This window comes from Plecotus auritus (assembly GCF_963455305.1).
Source record: "Plecotus auritus genome assembly, chromosome: 10".
Classification (NCBI taxonomy): Eukaryota; Metazoa; Chordata; class Mammalia; order Chiroptera; family Vespertilionidae; genus Plecotus; species Plecotus auritus.
This window is the reverse complement of record NC_137785.1, coordinates 41662995-41682213: the sequence shown is the minus strand read 5'-3', so window position 1 is coordinate 41682213 and position 19219 is coordinate 41662995. Positions and strand designations below refer to the sequence as shown.

The 19219-nt window shown below is 45.5% G+C and overlaps 1 protein-coding gene across 1 annotated transcript; it reads right to left on the bottom strand.

Annotated features, from left to right (window-relative positions):
• DUXB (double homeobox B) lies at positions 1-12776 on the bottom strand (the record flags this gene model as incomplete). Its single annotated transcript, XM_080645223.1, has 5 exons — positions 1-588; positions 5592-5674; positions 6051-6156; positions 10283-10437; positions 12752-12776. 5 exons carry the CDS (start codon positions 12774-12776, stop codon positions 1-3), a joined length of 957 nt encoding a protein of 318 aa, XP_080501349.1.
• Between the last annotated feature and the right edge of the window lie 6443 nt (positions 12777-19219).

Below are 19219 nucleotides of genomic sequence, written 5' to 3'. Positions count from 1 at the left end.
TCAGTGTGTCCCTTCCCGAGGGTCCCATTCTGCAATCAGAGCCTGGCATCTCTCATCGTACCATTGCACAATGTAAGAGATGTCCATCTGATCCAGATCCTGTGATTGGTGTTTTTTGTGGTCAGGATGAGGCTGAGAATAGTCCTGCAACTGTAGTACTCCTGTGGCAGTCTGTTCTTTGTGATTCTGGCATTTTTCTTGGTTTCGGAGCCAGAAAGGATTGTGAGCACTGGAGAGGCCCCCTCCTGGAGTCAGCAGTATTGGCAGGTAGTTTGTAAGTGTCCAAGTAGAGGGAGGGTTCTCTCCGCCCTGCCCAGCCTGCATGGGCTGCACCATCATGACACTTGGTCCTTGGTTCACAGAAGGGACAGAAGACACATGGAACAGGAGTAGAGCAGGTAGAGGTGTTTGGTTATTGCTGAAAACGTTGGAGAAAGGAAAATGAGACCAGCATGGGAGCATGGTCAGGTTGATTTGGTGCTGCTGAACTATCAGATCCGGTGTCCCATTTGGGCCCTCTACCAAGGAATTCACAGGCTTACTTCTGCTCTGCCCTGGGTATGGAGATCTTTGGTTCTGAAACCACATGTATGCAGGAAAAGGGGAGATATGGACATCATAAGTTAAGCAATTCTGGCACCATTTCTCATACTGTGTAAAGCAAAGGCAATATTAACATAGGCCCTAATATCAGGATATATATATATATATATATATATATATATATATATATATATATTACACACACACACATGCATGAAATATGTGTTCAGTATGTGTATGTGTGTATGCATATGCATGTGTATATACACAAACATACACATAAATTAAGGTCATAGCACACAGCAACAGATGAATTGAAACTGGCTAAAAAGGCATATGCTCTAGAATCCTTCTTTTACAACATTTTTGCTGCTGATTTTATTTTATTTTTTAAAACTAGTGGCCTGATGCACGAAATTCGTGCATGGTGGGGTGGGGAGGGGGGATGTTCCTCAGCCTGGCCTGCACCCTCTCCAATCTGGGTCCCCTCGAAGGATGTCCTACTGCCGGTTTACAGGGATCGGGCCTAAACCAGCAGCCAGACATCCCTCTCACAATCCGGGACTGCTGGCTCCAGCTGCTCACCTGCCTGCCTGCCTGCCTGCCTGATTGCCCCTAACCACTCTGCCTTCTGGCCTGCTCCCCCCCAAATGCCCCCCGCCAGCCGGATCACCCCCAACTGCCCCCACTGCTGGCCTGCTTGCCCCCACTTTCCCTCCCCACTGGCCTGCTCGCCCCCAACTGCCCCCCCCACTGGCCTGCTCACTCCAAACTGCTCACCCCCCGCTGTCCTGATCAACTCCAACTGACCCCCACTGATGGCCTGCTCACCCCGAATTGGCCCCCCTGCTGGTCTGCTTACCCCCAAAGGCCCCTGCTGTCCCATCCTGGCCTGATCACCCCCTGGCGACCCAAGGTCCCAGCCCTTCCTTTTCTTCTTTTTTTTTTTTTTTTCAGCGCCTCCTTGAGCGGAGGCCAGAGCTGGCTGGAAGCAAGTATCTAGGATTTATTTATCTTCTATAATTGAAACGTTGTAGCCTTGAGTGGAGGTCAGGGCTGGCCAGTGTGGGCAGGAAGCTTGGCTTCCTCCATTGCCGGGGCAACCCAAGCCTCCAGTTTGCTCCAGCTCTGTGGCTGGCTGCCATTTGGTTGGGTTAATTTGCATACTCGCTCCTGATTGGCTGATGGGTGTAGCAGAGTAATGGTTAATTTGCATGTTTCTCTTTTATTGGTGTAGATGATTAAAAAGAGAGAAACCAAGATGGTGGCATAGGTAAACACCTGAACTTGCTGCCTCACACAATCACTTCAAAACTACAACTAAAAGACAAAACAGACATCTCCAGAACCACAGGAAGGCTGGCTGAGTGGAAATTCTACAACTAGAAGGGAAGAGAAAAGCACACTGAGCCCTAGCTGGTTTGGCTCTGTAGATAGAGCCATGGCCTGGGGACTGAAGGGCCCCAGGTTCGATTCTGGTCAGGGCACATGCCCGGGTTGTGGGTTCGATCCCCAGTGGGGGTCGTGCAGGAGGCAGCCAATCAATGATTCTCATCATTGATGTTTCTATCTCTCTCTCCCTCTTCCTTCCTCTCTGAAATCAATAAAATGTATATATATATTTTAAAAAGCACACTGAGACTCAGAGGAGGTGCGGAAGTAAAGTGCGGACGTATGGAGGCGCGCACGCGAGAAGGGCTGGCAACTGAGGACGCAGCTGTCATTTTCAATCGGGAGGGAGACACAAGTTCCCAACTGCTCTGAATTCCAGTTCCGGGCGAGACTCTGGGGACCCAGACTCATACGAGGGGAAACTGGACTGTCTGGCATCGAGCTGGAACACGAGGGTGGCTTTTTTTCAGAGGTGCTTGCAGCGATTACCGTGGGACACTGAGACCCGGGGGCCCCTTAGAACAGGGCTGAAGGTCAGCCATTGCTGTTTGCTCCGTCCTGTTGATTCCCTGAGACCCTGCCCCACCCAATTTACACCCCACCCCAGCTGTACACAGAGGCTTTTGCATATGAATGGCCTGGCCCTTGGCAGTCTAAAATTACCTAACAAACTGCAGCTGGGTCAGAGAGCCCCAGAACTTCCAAAAAAGCCCCAAGGCTCCACAGCAGCTTGCATTGCTTCACAGCAGGGCCTCATCTGGGCACCTCCAAACCCCAAACAAAGAAGAGGAATCTGCATATCTCTCTGTAGCTCCTGCTGGGTGACCTCAGGCTAAATTTGCACCTCCTTGGAGAGCCATGAGCCACTGTACCCAGTGGTCAGAGTAGGGCCCTCCAGATTACAACTCTTCAGATCCATAAGGGACACACTCAGGGTGCAGACTCAATGAGCACCAAAGCCCCACTGAAGCAAGTCTTGCCCCATAAGGGTGTCTCCAGCACAGAAGTTCTCCCATCATAGACACAACTGATCCTCACAGCCAATTGGCCTGGAGGTCAATTCCTCCCAGTGATACCAACAACAGTCAAGGCTTAACTACAACAAGACTGTGCACACAGCCCACAAAGTGGTGCACCAATAGTGTCCACCTCAGGTAACTGGGGAGGCTGAGCCACTGGGCCCTATAGAACACCTAACACACAAAGCCACTCTATCAACACAGGGAAGCAGCCAAAATGCAGAGACAAAGAAACAGGTCACAAATGAAAGAAATGGAGTAAAGCAAACTACTGGATATAGAGTTCAAAACCATGGTTATAAAGTTTTTCAAGAATTTTCTAGAAACCACCAATAAATTTAGTGAGACCCTCAAGGATATGAAAAAGGACCAACTAGAAATTAAACATACACTGACTGAAATAAAGACTAATATACAGAGATCCAACATCAGACTAGAGGATCGCAAGAATCAAGTCAAAGATTTGAAATACAAAGAAACAAAAAACACCCAACCGGAAAAGCAAAAAGAAAAAAGGAATCCAAAAACATGAAGATAGTGTAAGGAGCCTCTGGGACACCTTCAAGCGTACCAACATCCGAATTATAGGGGTGCCAGAAGAAGAGAGAGAGCAAGATACTGAAAACCTATTTGAATAAATAATGACCGAGCCCTAACTGGTTTGGCTCAGTGGATAGACCGTTGGCCTGCGGACTGAAGGGTCTCAGGTTCGATTCCGGTCAAGGGCATGTACCTTGGTTGCAGGCACATCCCCAGTAGGGGGTGTGCAGGAGGCAGCTGATCGATGTTTCTCTCTCATCGATGTTTCTAACTCTCATTCCCTCTCCTTTCCTCTCTGTAAAAAATCAATAAAAATATATATTAAAAAAAATAATGACCGAAAACTTCCCCCACCTGGTGAAAGAAATAGACTTACAAGTCCAGGAAACGCACAGAACCCCAAACAAAAGGAATCCAAAGAGGACCGCACCAAGACACATCATAATTAAAATGCCAAGGGCAAAAGACAAAGAGAGAATATTAAAAGCAGCAAGAGAAAAACAGTTGGTTACCTACAAGGGAGTACCCATAGAAATGTCAGCTGATTTCTCAACAGAAACTATGCAGGCCAGAAGGGAGTGGCAAGAGATATTCAAAGTGATGAATAACAAGAACCTACAACCAAGATTACTCTACCCAGCAAAGCTATCATTCAGAATTGAAGGTCAGATAAAGAGCTTCACAGACAAGAAAAAGCTAAAGGAGTTCATCACCACCAAACCAGTATTATATGAAATGCTGAAGGGTATTCTGTAAGAAGAGGAAGAAGAAGAAAAAGGTAAAGATAAAAATTATGAACAACAAATACATATCTATCAAAAAGTGAATAAAAAATCTGAAGAACAGAATGGACTGGTGAATATAATAGAATCAGGGGCATAGAAAGGGAGTGGACTGACAATTCTTGGGGGGAAGGTAGTGTGGGGGGTCCAGGAAGAGACTGGACAAAAATGGTACACCTATGGATGAGGAATGTGGGGTTGGGGGCGGGTAAGGGCATGGGGTGGGGTGGGAACCAGGTGGAGGGGATCTATGGGGGGGACAAAAAAGGAAAAACTGTAATCTGAACAATAAAGATTTATTTAAAAAATAAAAGACAATAATGATATACAGTCACATAAAAACGATTAAAAATATTTTTATTGGTTTCAGACAGGAAGGGAGAAAAACATCCTATCTAATAAAGAGGGAATATGCTAATTGACCCTCATGCCACAGCAAAGATGGCGGCGCCCACAGCCAATAAGGAGGGAATATGCTAATTGACTGCCCTGCCCACAACGATGGCAGTGCCCACAGCCAATAAGGAGGGAATATGCTAATTGACTGCCCTGCCCTCAAAAATGGTGGTGCCCAGTCCCCTCAGCCCCGCAGGGGCGGCAGGCGCGGCATGGCAGGGCCTGCCCCCAGGTGGGTCCAGCAGCTCTGCACGCCTACCTCCGGAGTCCGCCAGTCCCCTCAGCCTCCCAGCCACCCAGGGCTGGCCTGAGGTGCAGGTAAGCCTTGGATGGTGGCTGCCCAGCCACCCAGGGCCGTCCTGAGGCACAGGTAACCAGGGCCGGCCAAGGCTTGTGCTGTCAGTAGTGGCAGCAGCAGAGGTGTGATGGGGCGTCGCCTTCCCCTGATTACCAGGTTGCCTTCCACCCCTGAGGACTCCCAGACTGTGAGAGGGGTCAGGCTGGGCTGAGGGACCCCCCATCCTGTGCATGAATTTTCATGCACCAGGCCTCTAGTCAATGATAACAGAGAATCATTGATCAGCTGCCTCCTGCATGCACCACACTGGAGATTGCGCCTGCAACCCGGACATGTGCCCTGACTGGGAATCGAATTGTGACCTTTTGGCACAGCCTCCCCAAAGCAAAAAACACTCAGCCACATCAGCCGGGTTGCTGGTGATTTTAAATGGACACACTACTGACAATATGATGCAAAAATTCTTCCTTTTGTAGGAATCTGACTTACAATGCCAGGTCTTTACCATCCATTATCTTTGTCCCTTGATGACTGATAACTCAAGATAGGGCAACCCTTTTCCAGCAATCTTTGAGGGGCAATATCATAGGAGGTATTTGGTGCCACAGACGTAGAACGTACTTGAATTCTTGATTCCTGAATGCCTGTTTGTTCAGCCAATATTTTCCTGGTTGCAGTATTAGGTAATCGGTTCCTGTCAAAGGCTTAAAGTAGGATGTTGGATTGAGAGCTTGTGATGGATGTCTGGCCTTTTCTGGCAGCTTCTAGGACAGTTTTCACATTTGAACTGGAAACTCAAGTTTGAGCAGACCATAACTTACTCTCTCTGAACCCCCCTTAGGTTACACCAGGCTTAGAGGAGCAGGGCCAAAAGGCCCAGAGATTTGCTTGCTAGAACTTGCCTGTCCCAGCCAACTGGCGGACCATGCTTATATTTCTGACTCTAGGATTCCTAGAACAAGCTGTAACTAGGTCCTAAGATAAGGACGTTTTGTGGAGAATTTGAACACAACATGCAGAATCGTTTTTGCTCTCAATGGGACCCACTGAAGAACTACCTTTGGATCTGTGGATTGTTACCTTGAGTCCAAGGCTGATGCTGGTGCTGCTCCTGGGTGTGGTCTTTTCCTGAGGACGGTTCAGTTCCCAATGTTCTCAGTTTTGTTCTGTGATTTTTAAACCAAGTCTAAGGAGGAAAAGACATGATATTCATGTAACCCAATCTATGTCACTGCAAATATCAATGCAGTTAAGTAAAACTGATTTGATCAACTGCCATTGGGATAATAACCATCAGAAAAAGGTGATGTATTATCCTAGGAATGATGTAACTATTAGCATACAATTCAGGCAGCACACAATCTTCAACTCAAATTAACATTTCCTTTATGGTCATCCTCATAGTATCCAAAGTAGATCTCCCTGATTTAAAAGACACTGTTAGTTTTCTCAAAGGAGATCAGTATTTCTCTCCTCGGATCTCTTGCTCTTACAACAGGTCTTCAATGTTTAAATGTCTTATTGGCCCCCATCATCTCTTCATAAGAAATACTCAATACATATGGATATGGTCTTAGAAAATCATTTAACTGGGGAATAGAATTAGCTACAGTTAAGGGTTAGACTAACACGTGTCCACACTTCCTCTCACTTATTTTATCCCACACTCAGCAATAGGTAAGGAGACTCCTAGAGACCCTGTACAACTCACTGTGAAACTACGGTCACTAACAAAAACAGTGACCTCTTGCCCAGCTGGTGTGGCTCTGTGGTTGAGCACCGATCCATGAACCAAGAAGTCGCTCATCAGGGCACATGCCCAGGTTGCAGGCTCAATCCCCAATAAAGGAAGTAGAGGGGGCAAATAATCAATGATGTTTCTATCTACCCTTCTCCCTTTCTCTCTTTCTAAAATCAATAAAAACATTCTTTTAAAAAGGTGAACTCTTTGTTCATTTATTCATTACTGGAGTCAAAATTGCAATGTACTTTCTAATTATTGCTGAATGTTTTACTTTTATAATTAGACTAGAGGCCTGGTGCATGGATTTGTGCACCGGTGGTGGTCCCTCAACCTGGCCTGTGGGGATTGGGCTGAAACTGGCTCTCTGACATCCTGAGGGGTCCCGGATAGCGAGAGGATGCAGACCAGGCCAAGGGACCCCAGTGGTGCACAATTGGCTGGACCCCAGCAGCAAGCTAACCTACCAGTCAGAGCATCTGCCCCCTGGTGGTCAGTAAGCATCATAGTGACTGGTCAAACAGTTGAATGGTTTGGTCACTTAGCATATTAGGCTTTTATATATATAGATAATCCTATCTCATAAAAGAGTAATATGCAAATTGACCGTCACTCCAACACACAAGATGGCTGCCCCGTGTGGTCAAAGATGGCTGCCTCTATGTGAACTCAAGATGGCCACCACAAGATGGCCAGCAGGGAAGGGCAGTTGTGGTTGATCAGGCCAGCATGGGAGGGCAGTTGGGGGGGACCAGGCCAGCAGGAGAGAGCAGTTAGGGGTGACCAGGCCTGCAGGGGAGGACAGTTAGGGGCGACCAGATTGGCAGGGGAGGGCAGTTAGGGGCAATTGGGCAGGCAGGGGAGCAGTTAGGCATCAGTCAGGCTGGCAGGGGAGTGGTTAGGGGATGATCAGGATGGCAGGCAGAAGCGGTTAGGGGCAATCAGGCAGGCAGGCAGGGGAGCGGTTGGGACCCAGTAGTCCTGGATGGTGAGAGGGATGTGGGATCGGGCCTAAATGGGCAGTCGGACATCCCTCGAGGGGTCCCTGATTGAAGAGGGTGTAGGCTGGGCTGAGGGACAGGCGCCCCCCCCCCCCCTTGCACGAATTTCATGCACGGGGCCTCTAGTTTGTAATAAGAGTTAGACTATTAATGACAACCAATAGCCCTGGAACCACTCTTATAACCCAGGCATTATGCTAAAAGGTTATATCTGTTCTCTAAATTAATTACTAAAATTTTTTTAAATTACGTTTTAAGAACAGGTGGAACCTGGAAACTAATGAATAAATCAGTGAACACTATGGAAGAGCCAACCTCATTCTACATGGTTTTCTGGACTTGCCATCTTCCACATCAGTTGAAATGGGCCCAATATCTCTCATTCAGCTATGATCACCAGATATTGCCATAGGATGAGATTTGAGTAAACTGTCTTCCACACCCAGAACAAATGCATGGAGAGTAAAATTTCTTTTTCCCAGCATCTCATCAGACTGAGAGCCTTATAACCAAATCTGAACTCATTATTTTCCTCTAAAAGCACATTTCAATCGTCTTCATTGTTTTAAATACTGTTTCACCTGGCATAATTGTATTGTTTACAGCTATCTTCTTGCTGACTGAAATCCAACTTATTTTCAGTTTTACATCAGTAGTTTTATTCAAAATAACACAATATGGGATTTTACTTCATACACTCCTGTTTATGAATCACATTTAAGATACCAATTTATCCCTAGCTGGTTTAGCTCAGTGGATGGAGCATCAGCCTACAGACCGAAGGATCCTGGGTTCAATTCCAGCCAAGGGCACATGCCCGGGTTGTGGGCTCTACCCCCAGTGGGGGTAATGCAGGAGGCAGCCAAATAATGATTCTCTCTCATCATTATGTTTCTATCTCTCCCTCTCCCTTCCTCTCTGAAATAAATTAAAAAATATGTTTAAAAAACTTTAAAAATATATATTAATTAAGAAAAAGAAAAACCTGGTCTGAAAATTGGGAGTTAAATAAGTCTTGCCCCAGTTTCCTAATTATATAATAACTAGAGGCCTGGTGCATGAAAATTCATGCACTGGAGTGGGGGGTCCCTCAGCCTGGCCTGCCCCCTCTCACAGTCCGGGAGCCCTCAGGGGCGGGAGGCAACCTGGCGATCAGGGGAAGCAATGCCCATCACACCTCTGCTGCTGCCACTGTTGGCAGCGCAAGCCTTGGCTGGCCCTGGTTACCTGAGCCTCAGGCGGCCCTGGGTGGCTGGCAGCTGCCATCTGAGGCTTGCCTGCGCCTCAGGCAGGCCCTGGGTGGCTGGAGGGCTGAGGGGACTGGGGGACTCCAGAGGCAGGTGCGCGGCAAAGGGGACTGGGCGCTGCAATCTTGTGGCTCTGGGTGCTGCCATCTTGGAGGGCAGGGCAGTCAATTAGCATATTCCCTCCTTATTGGTTGTGGGTGCCACCATCTTTGCAATGGTGTGAGGGTCAATTAGCATATTCCCTTTTTATTAGATAGGATAATTATTCTGCAGTATGTATTCCAATATTTAATACCATATCATTATCATAGTGATCTAATCCTATCTAATAAAAGAGTAATATGTAAATTAACTGTCAATCTGCAACAAAAATGGCAGCGCCCATAGTAGACGCTGGTGGCGTTGCCCTGGCAACGGGAGCCCAGCATCTGCTCCTTGGCCATGGAGGGAGGGAAGGGGCCTGTGGGGACGCAAGCCCAGTGTCCGCGCCCCAGCTGTGTGGAGGGAGGGGAGGACCCAGAAAAATGGATCTTTCCAGTTCCTGATGCTGATGGAGTGCTATGGGTGCCGGGGTCCTCCCCCTGCAGCCCCCAGTTGCAGCCCAGCAGCCCCAGTCGCAGACTGGAAGCCCCTTGCCCACAATCCAGACACGACCAGTGTGGCGCTGCAGCAGGGGGGTGTCTGGCGGGCATGCTACAGACATCAAATCACTGCCACCGAGGCCACCCCCCCACACACACTTGCAAGTAGTATGGCCCAAGGGGGTGACTCCTGAGGCGCGGCTCCCATGGCAGCTGATGCGCACCACACCGGGCAGGGAAGCCGGACCTGAAAGCCCAAACCCCCGAGTACCCGAGCTGCAGGGCATCGTGGGCCGGTGCCCTGAGGAGGCCCCAGGACAAGCATCGTCCCAGAGGCTGTGCGGAAGGAGGGGAAGAACCTCTGGCTAGAGGCCGGGGTGAGGGATGCTGGTGTCTTTGTAGGCCGGGCTGAGGGACATCCCCCCCCCCCCCCCCGCCACACCTCCGTGCACAAATTTTGTGCACCGGGCCTCTAGTTTATTATATTTGCTAAAATTGATTTTAAGTCTCTCCTATGAGAGAGCCTACATTAATATATTCTTCTTCCGTCAGTGAATTGTTTCCCTCACTGGTAAAAGATATAAACAGAGTTCTTGTCCCTTTTATTTTGTTTTTAAAGTTATAATAACAGGAAAAACCTGGGAAGCATACCAGACATAAGAGAATTGCCTGACAGTGCTGAGCCCACCTTTTCTCTTCACTTTGACTCTGACAGATAATGAAATAGAAAGCTAGTGCTTACCAGAATCTTTTTCTCCGGAACGCCAATCTCCCTGGCCAACTGTCCCTTAGTAGCTGTATCAAGGTAGGGGTTTTGTTTAAACTGTTTTAGGAGGATATCCTTTTGACTCTGGTTGAAAATAACCTTGCCTTGCCAGGTTCTTTTCTGTAGTTTGCCTGATGAAGAGAAAATGGGGAGAGGAATATGAAGGATGTGCTTATGGATTAAAAACTGTGTGAGCGTATGTCTTATGTTTATTTCAAGTTGAAAGCTTATAGGTCCAATGATTACAGTGGAACCCCTGTTCTGGAACTTACTTCATTCTGGAAGGCTATACGAGAAGTAATTTGTTTGAAAACCAAATCATTCTTTCTCTTTAGAAATCACGTAAGTTGAATTAATCCATTCTAGATCCCTAAATGATTCCCTGTTTAACCTTTCTTATATACAGTACGTCTAATATCCTGTTTAACCTATAAACAAATACTTATTTTCTTAAATTTATTAAACCATCTCTACTAGTCTTAAATCACTTTCAGCACTCGTTTCTTCCCTTTTTCACATATCATTGCCTCAGAAATGCTGTCATCAACAAACTGCTTTTCATTTATCCAAAACAACGGTTTTTCTACTTCTTCAATTGTCTGTCATCTTTGTTTTGTTGAGCACTTTCCCAGCCTTAGTAGCATCAACGCACTTGATGGCCTCTTTATGTTTTAAAATTGTGCTAACCATCCATTTCACTAGCAACAATAGCAAAACAAAACAAAAACACCTAAGATATTCACAGCACAATTTCCTGAGATTTAAACAACTGGAGGGTTAGGGGTAAACTGACTTGCATTCTCTCCTTTGTTTGGACCTAGAAGATGCTTTTTGTCATGCTGATGTGTCAATAGGAAAGGGCTGTCCGATTCAGAATGAAGTTTTGTTAGGAAGTGGAGACATTTTTTCCGTGAACAACTTGGTGGAGAGCCGAATTGTTCAAGATGGGAGACTACTTTCAAGAGCTAAGGTTTGACTGTATTCTCTACTTTTTCTTTGGGAATACATTTACAGTCATGCTAAATCGAAGACATATAGTTTGGATATATATATAACAGTAGTAAAAAATGATATATAAAAATGATTAAAAATTATAAAAAATATATATACAGTAGTAAAAAATATTTTTGTGATAGAAATAAATTTTAGGGAAATTACATATAAAATATTTAGGTATTCCACATATATTTTTCTTCATTTAAAGTGCCAACTTTGCCCTAGCCGGTTTGGCTCAGTGGATAGAGCGTTGGCCTGTGGCCTGAAGGATTCAGGTCAAGGGCCCATGCCTGGGTTGCGGGCTCAATCTCCAGGAGGGGGCATGCAGGAGGTGCCGATCAATGATTCTCTCTCATCATTGATGTTTCTATCTCTCCCTCTCCTTTCCACTCTGAAATCAATAAAAATATATTAAAAAATAAAAAAAATACATAAATTGCCAACTTTGCCCTGGCCAGTGTTGCTAAGTGGTTAGAGCATTGGTCCACACACTGAAGGGTCTCAGGCTCAATTCCCGGTCAAGAGGCTGCAGGTTTGATCCCCGGCCTCCGTGGGGGCATGCTCGGGAGGCAACCAGTCGATGTGTCTCTCTCACATTGATGTCTCTCTCCCTCCCTCCTTCCCTCCCTCCCTCCCATACTCTCTGAAGAGCAATGGGAAAAATATCCTCTGGTGAGGATTAACAAAAAATAAAGTGCCAACTTTAAAACTTTTGACAATCCACAGATGGGACTCATGGCTGTCTCTTACTATGTATGTTGCCCAGAAGGTTTTTCCTGTCATATAACATCTTAAAGAAACAACAAATGGGCCCAGGTTGCCTGTCAGTACTTGAGCCAATTAAGCAGAGACAGGATTGAATCACATATGAGTGTTTATTCCAATAATGCCAGCAGTATGGGAGAGCAGCAGGTCATTCTGCTTTACCTGCCTCCCCCCATAAGCCAGCTGCTTATATTGGATAAAAGGACAAAGATTACATGGGAAAGTAGGCAAAAGGAATAAGAATGGGATGCAAAAGGAATAAAAAAGGGTATTACAGGCATGGGGAAGTAGGCAAAACGAATAAGAATGGGTAAAATGATTACAGATTAGAGACAATGCGGGCTGGGGGAGGTCCCCAGCAGAGGGCGTGCAAGAGGCAGCTGACCAATGATTCTTTCTCATTATTGAAGTTTCTAGCCCTCTCCCTCTCCATTCCTTTCTGAAATCAATAAAAATATATTAAAAATAAAGAAAAATGTGCTTTCTCTAACCAGGACAGAACAATCATGGTTAACAGAGCATGATTCATATTTCTGCCCCTAACACAATGTATCAACATAAAACACTCGACTCCAACAATCTATTTCTCTAATCGTGACTGAGTTTAACCTTAATAAACTCTGGAAAGTACACAAAGCATGTGGCATTATCAAAGAAGAGAGCAGAAAACAGATGGCAACTTACCACTGGCAGTGCTGGTCAAACCCATCTTGGGAAGAAGTATCTGGATTCAGCAGAGAGGAGAGGGGAACTGAGCAGCTTTCCAAGAACCAGGGTTTATCAATGCCCAGCATGACCCACCCTTTTCTTTCCTACTTAATCCCTTAATTAACCATTTAACACATTTAGAAAGAAATCGGAAGCAATCAGATTAAGAGGCAGTACAGATTCTACCAGGCAATTTTACATCTATCATATTTTCCCAAGATATGATTTAGAATTTATATGACTTAGAATCTATGCTCTCTAGTTATACATGTATACTTATATAAACATTTTTTCTCTATAATGTTTTAGAACTCTTGCTTCTTAATTTCTTTTTGCTTGACAATATTATTTATAATATATAGATATCCTGACTTCTCTTTGTATTTTTCCCATTTTCTCAGCCTTTAGTGACACATTTCTTTCCATCGTTGAGCATATGGCTTACATGTCTTCTTGTCTAGTCTATACTTGCACAGTTATTAAGAAAACTTACTAATCTAGGTGTTGCTGTAAAGGTTTGTTGGGGTTGATTGGATTATAGAAACAGCTGGATTTGCATAGAGAAGGTGATTCTCAATAATCTGGGTGATGCTGAAAGGTAAAGAATTTTGTTTACTTTATCTTATCTGGGCAAATCCTGAACTTCTTAACTCCAGAGATTAAAAAGCAACAATAGAAAATGGAGCTTCAGGAAAAAAAGCAAACCCTAACTGAAAGAGTAAAGTTTTTTTTTTACAGCTGTCCGTTTTATCTTAAATCTCCAAGGCCTCCCAGTGATGGGAACGAGACCCTTAAACCTGTCCCAGGAAACAGCACCAAGCTAAGAGCCTACAGAGCTAATAGTGCTCTGACAGATAAGAAAAGCAGGACATGAGATTACCGGATGGGACTGTTGACTGAAAACTTAGGCCCTGTCATTAAACATGTTATTAACGAGCCCTGTTGGAATTTCCTGGCGACTTTGTCCTCTCTTCCCCCCTCACATGTGTAACCCCCCAATGTATGGTTTTTGCCTATATATACTTGTAAGACTTTCTGCTCGGGGTTCAACCTCTCGCTCCATGTGAGTTACGAGTTGAGCCCCAGCGCGCTGGAATAAAGCCTCTTGCTGTTTGCATCAAGTGACGCCTCCTGCGGATGATTGGGGTTGCCTTCGATCCGTGAGATAGAGTAAGGGTCTCCCTCTGGGGGGTCTTACAATGCAATCATTGAAAGTTTTAGGAGCAAAGCTTTTTCATTCCCCATGGAAAAGAAATCACACTCTTTTTTAAAAAAATAAATCTTTATTGTTCAGATTATTACAGGTGTTCCTCTTTTTTTCCCCCATAGCTCCCCTCCACCTGATTCCCCACCCCACCCCACCCATGCCCTTACCCCCCACCACTGTCTTCATCCATAGGTGTAAGATTTTTGTCCAATCTCTTCCCCCACCCCTCACACCCCCTTCCCCCTGAGAATTGTCAGTCCACTTCCTTTCTATGTCCCTGATTCTATTATATTCACCAGTCCATTCTGTTCTTCAGATTTTTTAGTCACTTGATTTTTAGATTCACTCGTTGGTAGGTATGTATTTGATATCATTCTGTTGTTCATAATTTTTATCTTTACCTTTTTCTTCTTCTTCCTCTTCTTAAAGAATACCCTTCAGCATTTCATGTAATCCTGGTTTGGTGGTGATGAACTCCTTTAGCTTTTTCTTGTCTGTGAAGCTCTTTATCTGACCTTCAACTCTGAATGATAGCTTTGCTGGGTAGAGTAATCTTGGTTGTAGGTTCTTGCTGTTCATCACTTTGAATATTTCTTGCCACTCCCTTCTGGCCTGCATAGTTTCTGCTGAGAAATCATCTGACAGTCCTATGGGTACTCCCTTGTAGGTAACCAACTGTTTTTCTCTTGCTGCTTTCAAGATTCTCTCTTTGTCTTTTGCCCTTGGCATTTTAATTATGATGTGTCTTGGTGTGGTCCTCTTTGGATTCCTCTTGTACGGGGTTCTGTGCGCTTCCTGGACTTGTAAGTCTATTTCTTTCACCAGGTAGGGAAAGTTTTCTGTCATTATTTCTTCTAATAGGTTTTCAATATTTTACTCTCTGTCTTCTTCTGGCACCCCCAAAATTTGGATGTTGGTACACTTAAAGTTGTCCCAGAGGCTCCTTACACTATCTTCATATTTTTGGATTCTTTTTTCTTTTTGTTTTTCCGGTTGGGTGTTTTTTGTTTCCTCATATTTCAGGTCTTTGGTTTGATTCTTGGGGTCCTTTGATCTACAGTTGAATTTCTGTATATTCTTTATTTCAGACAGTGTATGCTTAATTTCTGACTGGTCCTTTTCTATTTTTTTGGCATTCTCATTAAGGTCCTTGAAGGTCTCACTAAGCTCCTTGGAGGTCTCATCAAGTTTCTTGGAGGTTTTTAGAAGATTCTTGAGTAACCTTATAAATGTGGTTCTGAACTCTATGTCGCCCAGTAGTTTGCTTTCTTCCATTTCTTTCATTCATGACATGTTTCTTTGTCTCTGCATTTTGCTGCTTCCCTGTGTTGATGGAGTGGCTTTGTGTGGTAGGTGACCTATAGGGGCCAGTAGCTCAGCCTCCCCAATCACCTGAGGTGGATGCTCTTGGTACACCCCTTGTGGGCTGAGTGTAAAGTCTTGGTGTAGTTAAGCCTTGATTGCTGTTGGTACACTGGGAGGAATTGACCTCCAGGCCAATTGGCTGTGAGGACCCGCTGTGTCTATAATGGAAGAACTGCTGCGCTGGAGACACGCTTATGGTGCAGGACTTGTTTCAGTGGGGGTTTGGTGCTCACTGAGTCTGCCTCTTGAATGTGTCACTTATGGATGTGAGGAGTTGAAATCTGGTGTCTCACACTGACCACTAGGTACACTGGCTTCTGGATATCCAATGGGGTGCAGGTCAGCTACTATCTGAGGCCACCCAGCAGGCGCTACAGCGAGAACTATAGTTTTCTCCTCTTTGCTTGGTGTTTGGAGGTTTTGGAGCTGTCTGACCTGGGCTGCAAGTTTGCTAGGTTAAGCTGTGATAGGGCAGGCCATTCATATGCTAAAGCCGCTGCTTGGAGCTTGGGTGGGTTTGAAGGTTGTGCAGGGTGGGGTCTCAGGGCGTCACTAGGCTAGGGTGTGGCAAACAGTGATGGCTGCCAGTAAGCCAGCTCGGCGTCTCTGACCGCGTCCCAGCATCCTGCGCCCCAGCGCAGTAAACAATTATTCCTGTGCGCAGCCCTGCAAGCAAGCCACCCTCACTTTCCGACCCGATGGCAGACAGTCCAGCTTCTCCCCGTAGGAGTTTGGGTCCCCCGCGTCTCCCCAGAAAACTGGAGTTTGGAGTAATTGGGAGCTTGTCTCCCTTCCGGTTGAAAAAAGCAGTGCTCCCAGTGGCCCGCCGCCAGCCCGATTCGCGCGCCCCCGTACCTCAGCTTTTCAGTGCTTGTGCACGTCTCAATGCTCTTTTCTCTTTCCTTCTAGTTGTAGAACTTCCACTCAGCCAGCTTTCCCATGGTTCTGGGTGATAGACGTTTTGTCTTTTAGTTGTAGTTTTGAAATTGTTGTGCGAGGCAGCAGTTTAGGTGTTTACCTACGCTGCCATCTTGGATCCATGATGACAGTCTTATCGAAATCACACTCTTTACAGCAGATTTCTTTCCTGCCAGAGTGTCAGCCTGCCTTTCCACCAGCCAGCCCAAGAAATCTCATTCTTGCCTATCCAGGCCCTGCAAGTGTATAAGCCAATTCCTTATAATAAATTAGAGGCATATCATTAGCATATTATGCTTTGATTGGTTGAACGGCCGACAGGACAACCCAGAACCTGGGTTAAGAAGTGGCTGTTACCAATTGGGGTTACTGGTTGGGACCTCAGTTCTCCTTGACACAGAAAAGATTTCAAGGTCAACAAAAATGAAAGTAAAGCAAAGTGGGATTTATTGAAGATACACTCCTAGTGAAGAATAGTCCAGTTGAGAGAGACGATGGCCCTAGAACTCTGGGGTTATATGATTTAAATGAGGGATTTTCTGGGTTAAGACTTTTATTTGCATTCAGGGTTGACTGACAGAATAGAGTTACATAACGTTATTTTTTCTGGGCATGCTCTTACCCATAATGCATACAGAAAAACCTATGGGTGTGAAAACCGAAATGTAAATTTTATTATAATTGAGGTCATGTCCTTTTCATTTAAGCTCGTGCCAAGAATTTGAACCTGCCCGCTGGCGGTTTGCTGGCTGCTGGACCACACCCATAGAAGGTGGTCCGAAGGCAGTGTTGGTCCCACCCCTGTTCAGGCCCCCAGGGCAGACCCCATCCCCCAGCCGCTCACCTTTAACTTCTTACCTAACAGCTGGGTTTGAGCTGTGAATTCAGTTAGTTCCCTAACCCCCACCTGGAACACCTCTCAGAGTCCAAATTTAGGTTGCCTCCCAAACAACTCCAAGCAGGTGAGGCAGCTGTGGCTTCAGGGTTAAATCTGATTCACATTCAAGGCAGGAACAAAATAATCCACAATTCTAAACATTGTAATCCACTGGCCTCCTTTTGAGATGTTGTGTAATTACTTTATATAATGTCAATAAAATCAATAGAAAAAAATCAAAATTATTTAAAAAGAATGTCAAAATAAATTATTTGCTGGTTTCCTGGGTTTATTAGAAGGCTTGTTAAAAGTCCAGTGTTACTCAGTGGTTAGAGTGTCGGCCTGCGCACTAAGGGGGTCTCTGGTTTGATTCCTGGTCAAGGGCACGTACTGGGTTAAGGGTTCGCTGGTCTGGGCACATTTGGGAGGCAACCAGTCAATGTGCCTCTCTCACTTCAATGTTTCTCTCTCTCTCTCTCTCTCTCTCTCTCTCTCTCTCTCTCTCCCCCCCCCTTCTACTCTCTCTGAAAAACAATGGGAAAAATATCCTTTGATGAGGATTAACAACAAACAAAACAAATGAAAACCTGTAATTATGCTGCTTGCAAATAGAATAAAATAGAAGCAATTAATTTGGTGCCACATGGAAATAAACTAGAGGTTTATTATACTCCTTTTTCTTGTAGGAAGTATAATCCTACGTGGTTTTCATTAGGCATTACATAATTACTTACTAGCAATGAAAATAAAATAGAAAAAATTATTTTGGTAGAGAGAAGTGTCTTGCTATGTTTCTGACTCTATAGTTGTAGGCTTACTGGGGTCAATTTAGAGGTGACTCACTTCCATTTTTAGGCTGTGTGGACAACCTTTCTTTCTTTCTTTTTTTAGGGAAAAGAGAGGGGGAGGGGAGAGAGGTGGAGGAAAGAGGGAGGGAGGAGGGAGAAAAAGAGGAAGAGAGGGAGAGGGAGGGAGAGAGAAGGAAGGAGAGAGGTGGAGAGAGGGAGAAGAGGAGGGGAGAGAGGCAGAGGGAGAAGGAGGGAGGGAGAGAGGGGGAGGGGGAGAGGGAGAGAGAAAGAGCTGGACAACCTTTCTTGAAAAGATACTTCTTGTGGTTGATGGAAGATGGGGAGGAAGGTTGGAGCCATGTAAGGCCCACCATGGAGAAGGTTCTGTGGACCAAAAAGGGGTTCTACAGAAAGTAACCTCACAGGGTGATATGATCATAAATTCCTAACTGGGCAGGTTGTGGTGGATAGTCATGCCCCGGGCATATAATTTCTTCAGTAAAAGCTTATCTTTGCCTTAAGCAAGACCTATCTATTGTTCGTGTACACACCTTTAAAATGCCCCCTTTCAGATCCCTCCTTCTAATATCTGACCACCCTTTTGGACCCATACTACAGTGTAACCACCCTTAAGAGAGCACATAATCATGTTAAACTATCCCATAAGCCAATCCCCTTCTTGCTTTCTCCCACCTTCGTGTGCTCTTCCTTAAATTCTTCCCTTAATTTCAGATGCATAAAAGAAATTGCAAAGCTGTCGCTGTCTGGAGCATTTGAGATCTTGCTTCCCAGCAATTGTCATATAGATTAGTTTGGCTCAAATAATCTATATATATATAAAAGCCTAAGCGAGCAGACGATCGGCCAATAGCTATGATGTGCACTGACCACCAGTGGGCAGACCCTCAATGCAGAAGCTGCCCCCTGGTGGTCAGTGTGCTCCCACAGCCAACCTCCTGCTGCTGGCCAACCTCCCTCCATCCCTCCCCTTGGCTGGCTGGCCCTAATTGGCCTGATCATCTGCCAGGCTGAGGGACCCCATCCATGCAACAAATTCGTGCACCGGGCCTCTAGTCTCTTATAAAATTCTCTACAGGTGTTGGATGTTTCTACAGGTGTTGGATGAACATTCTTAGCTAATTTCTTGCTGACTTTCTAGAATGGGGGAAGAGCAGAGAGTCTTCTCTGGAACTGCCCCTTAAGCCTCTAAAACATCTGACATTTGACAAGGCAAGCTGGAGAACCAGAGTATGGGCTAGTGGAATTCTGATGCCCTGGTGGTCCTCTCT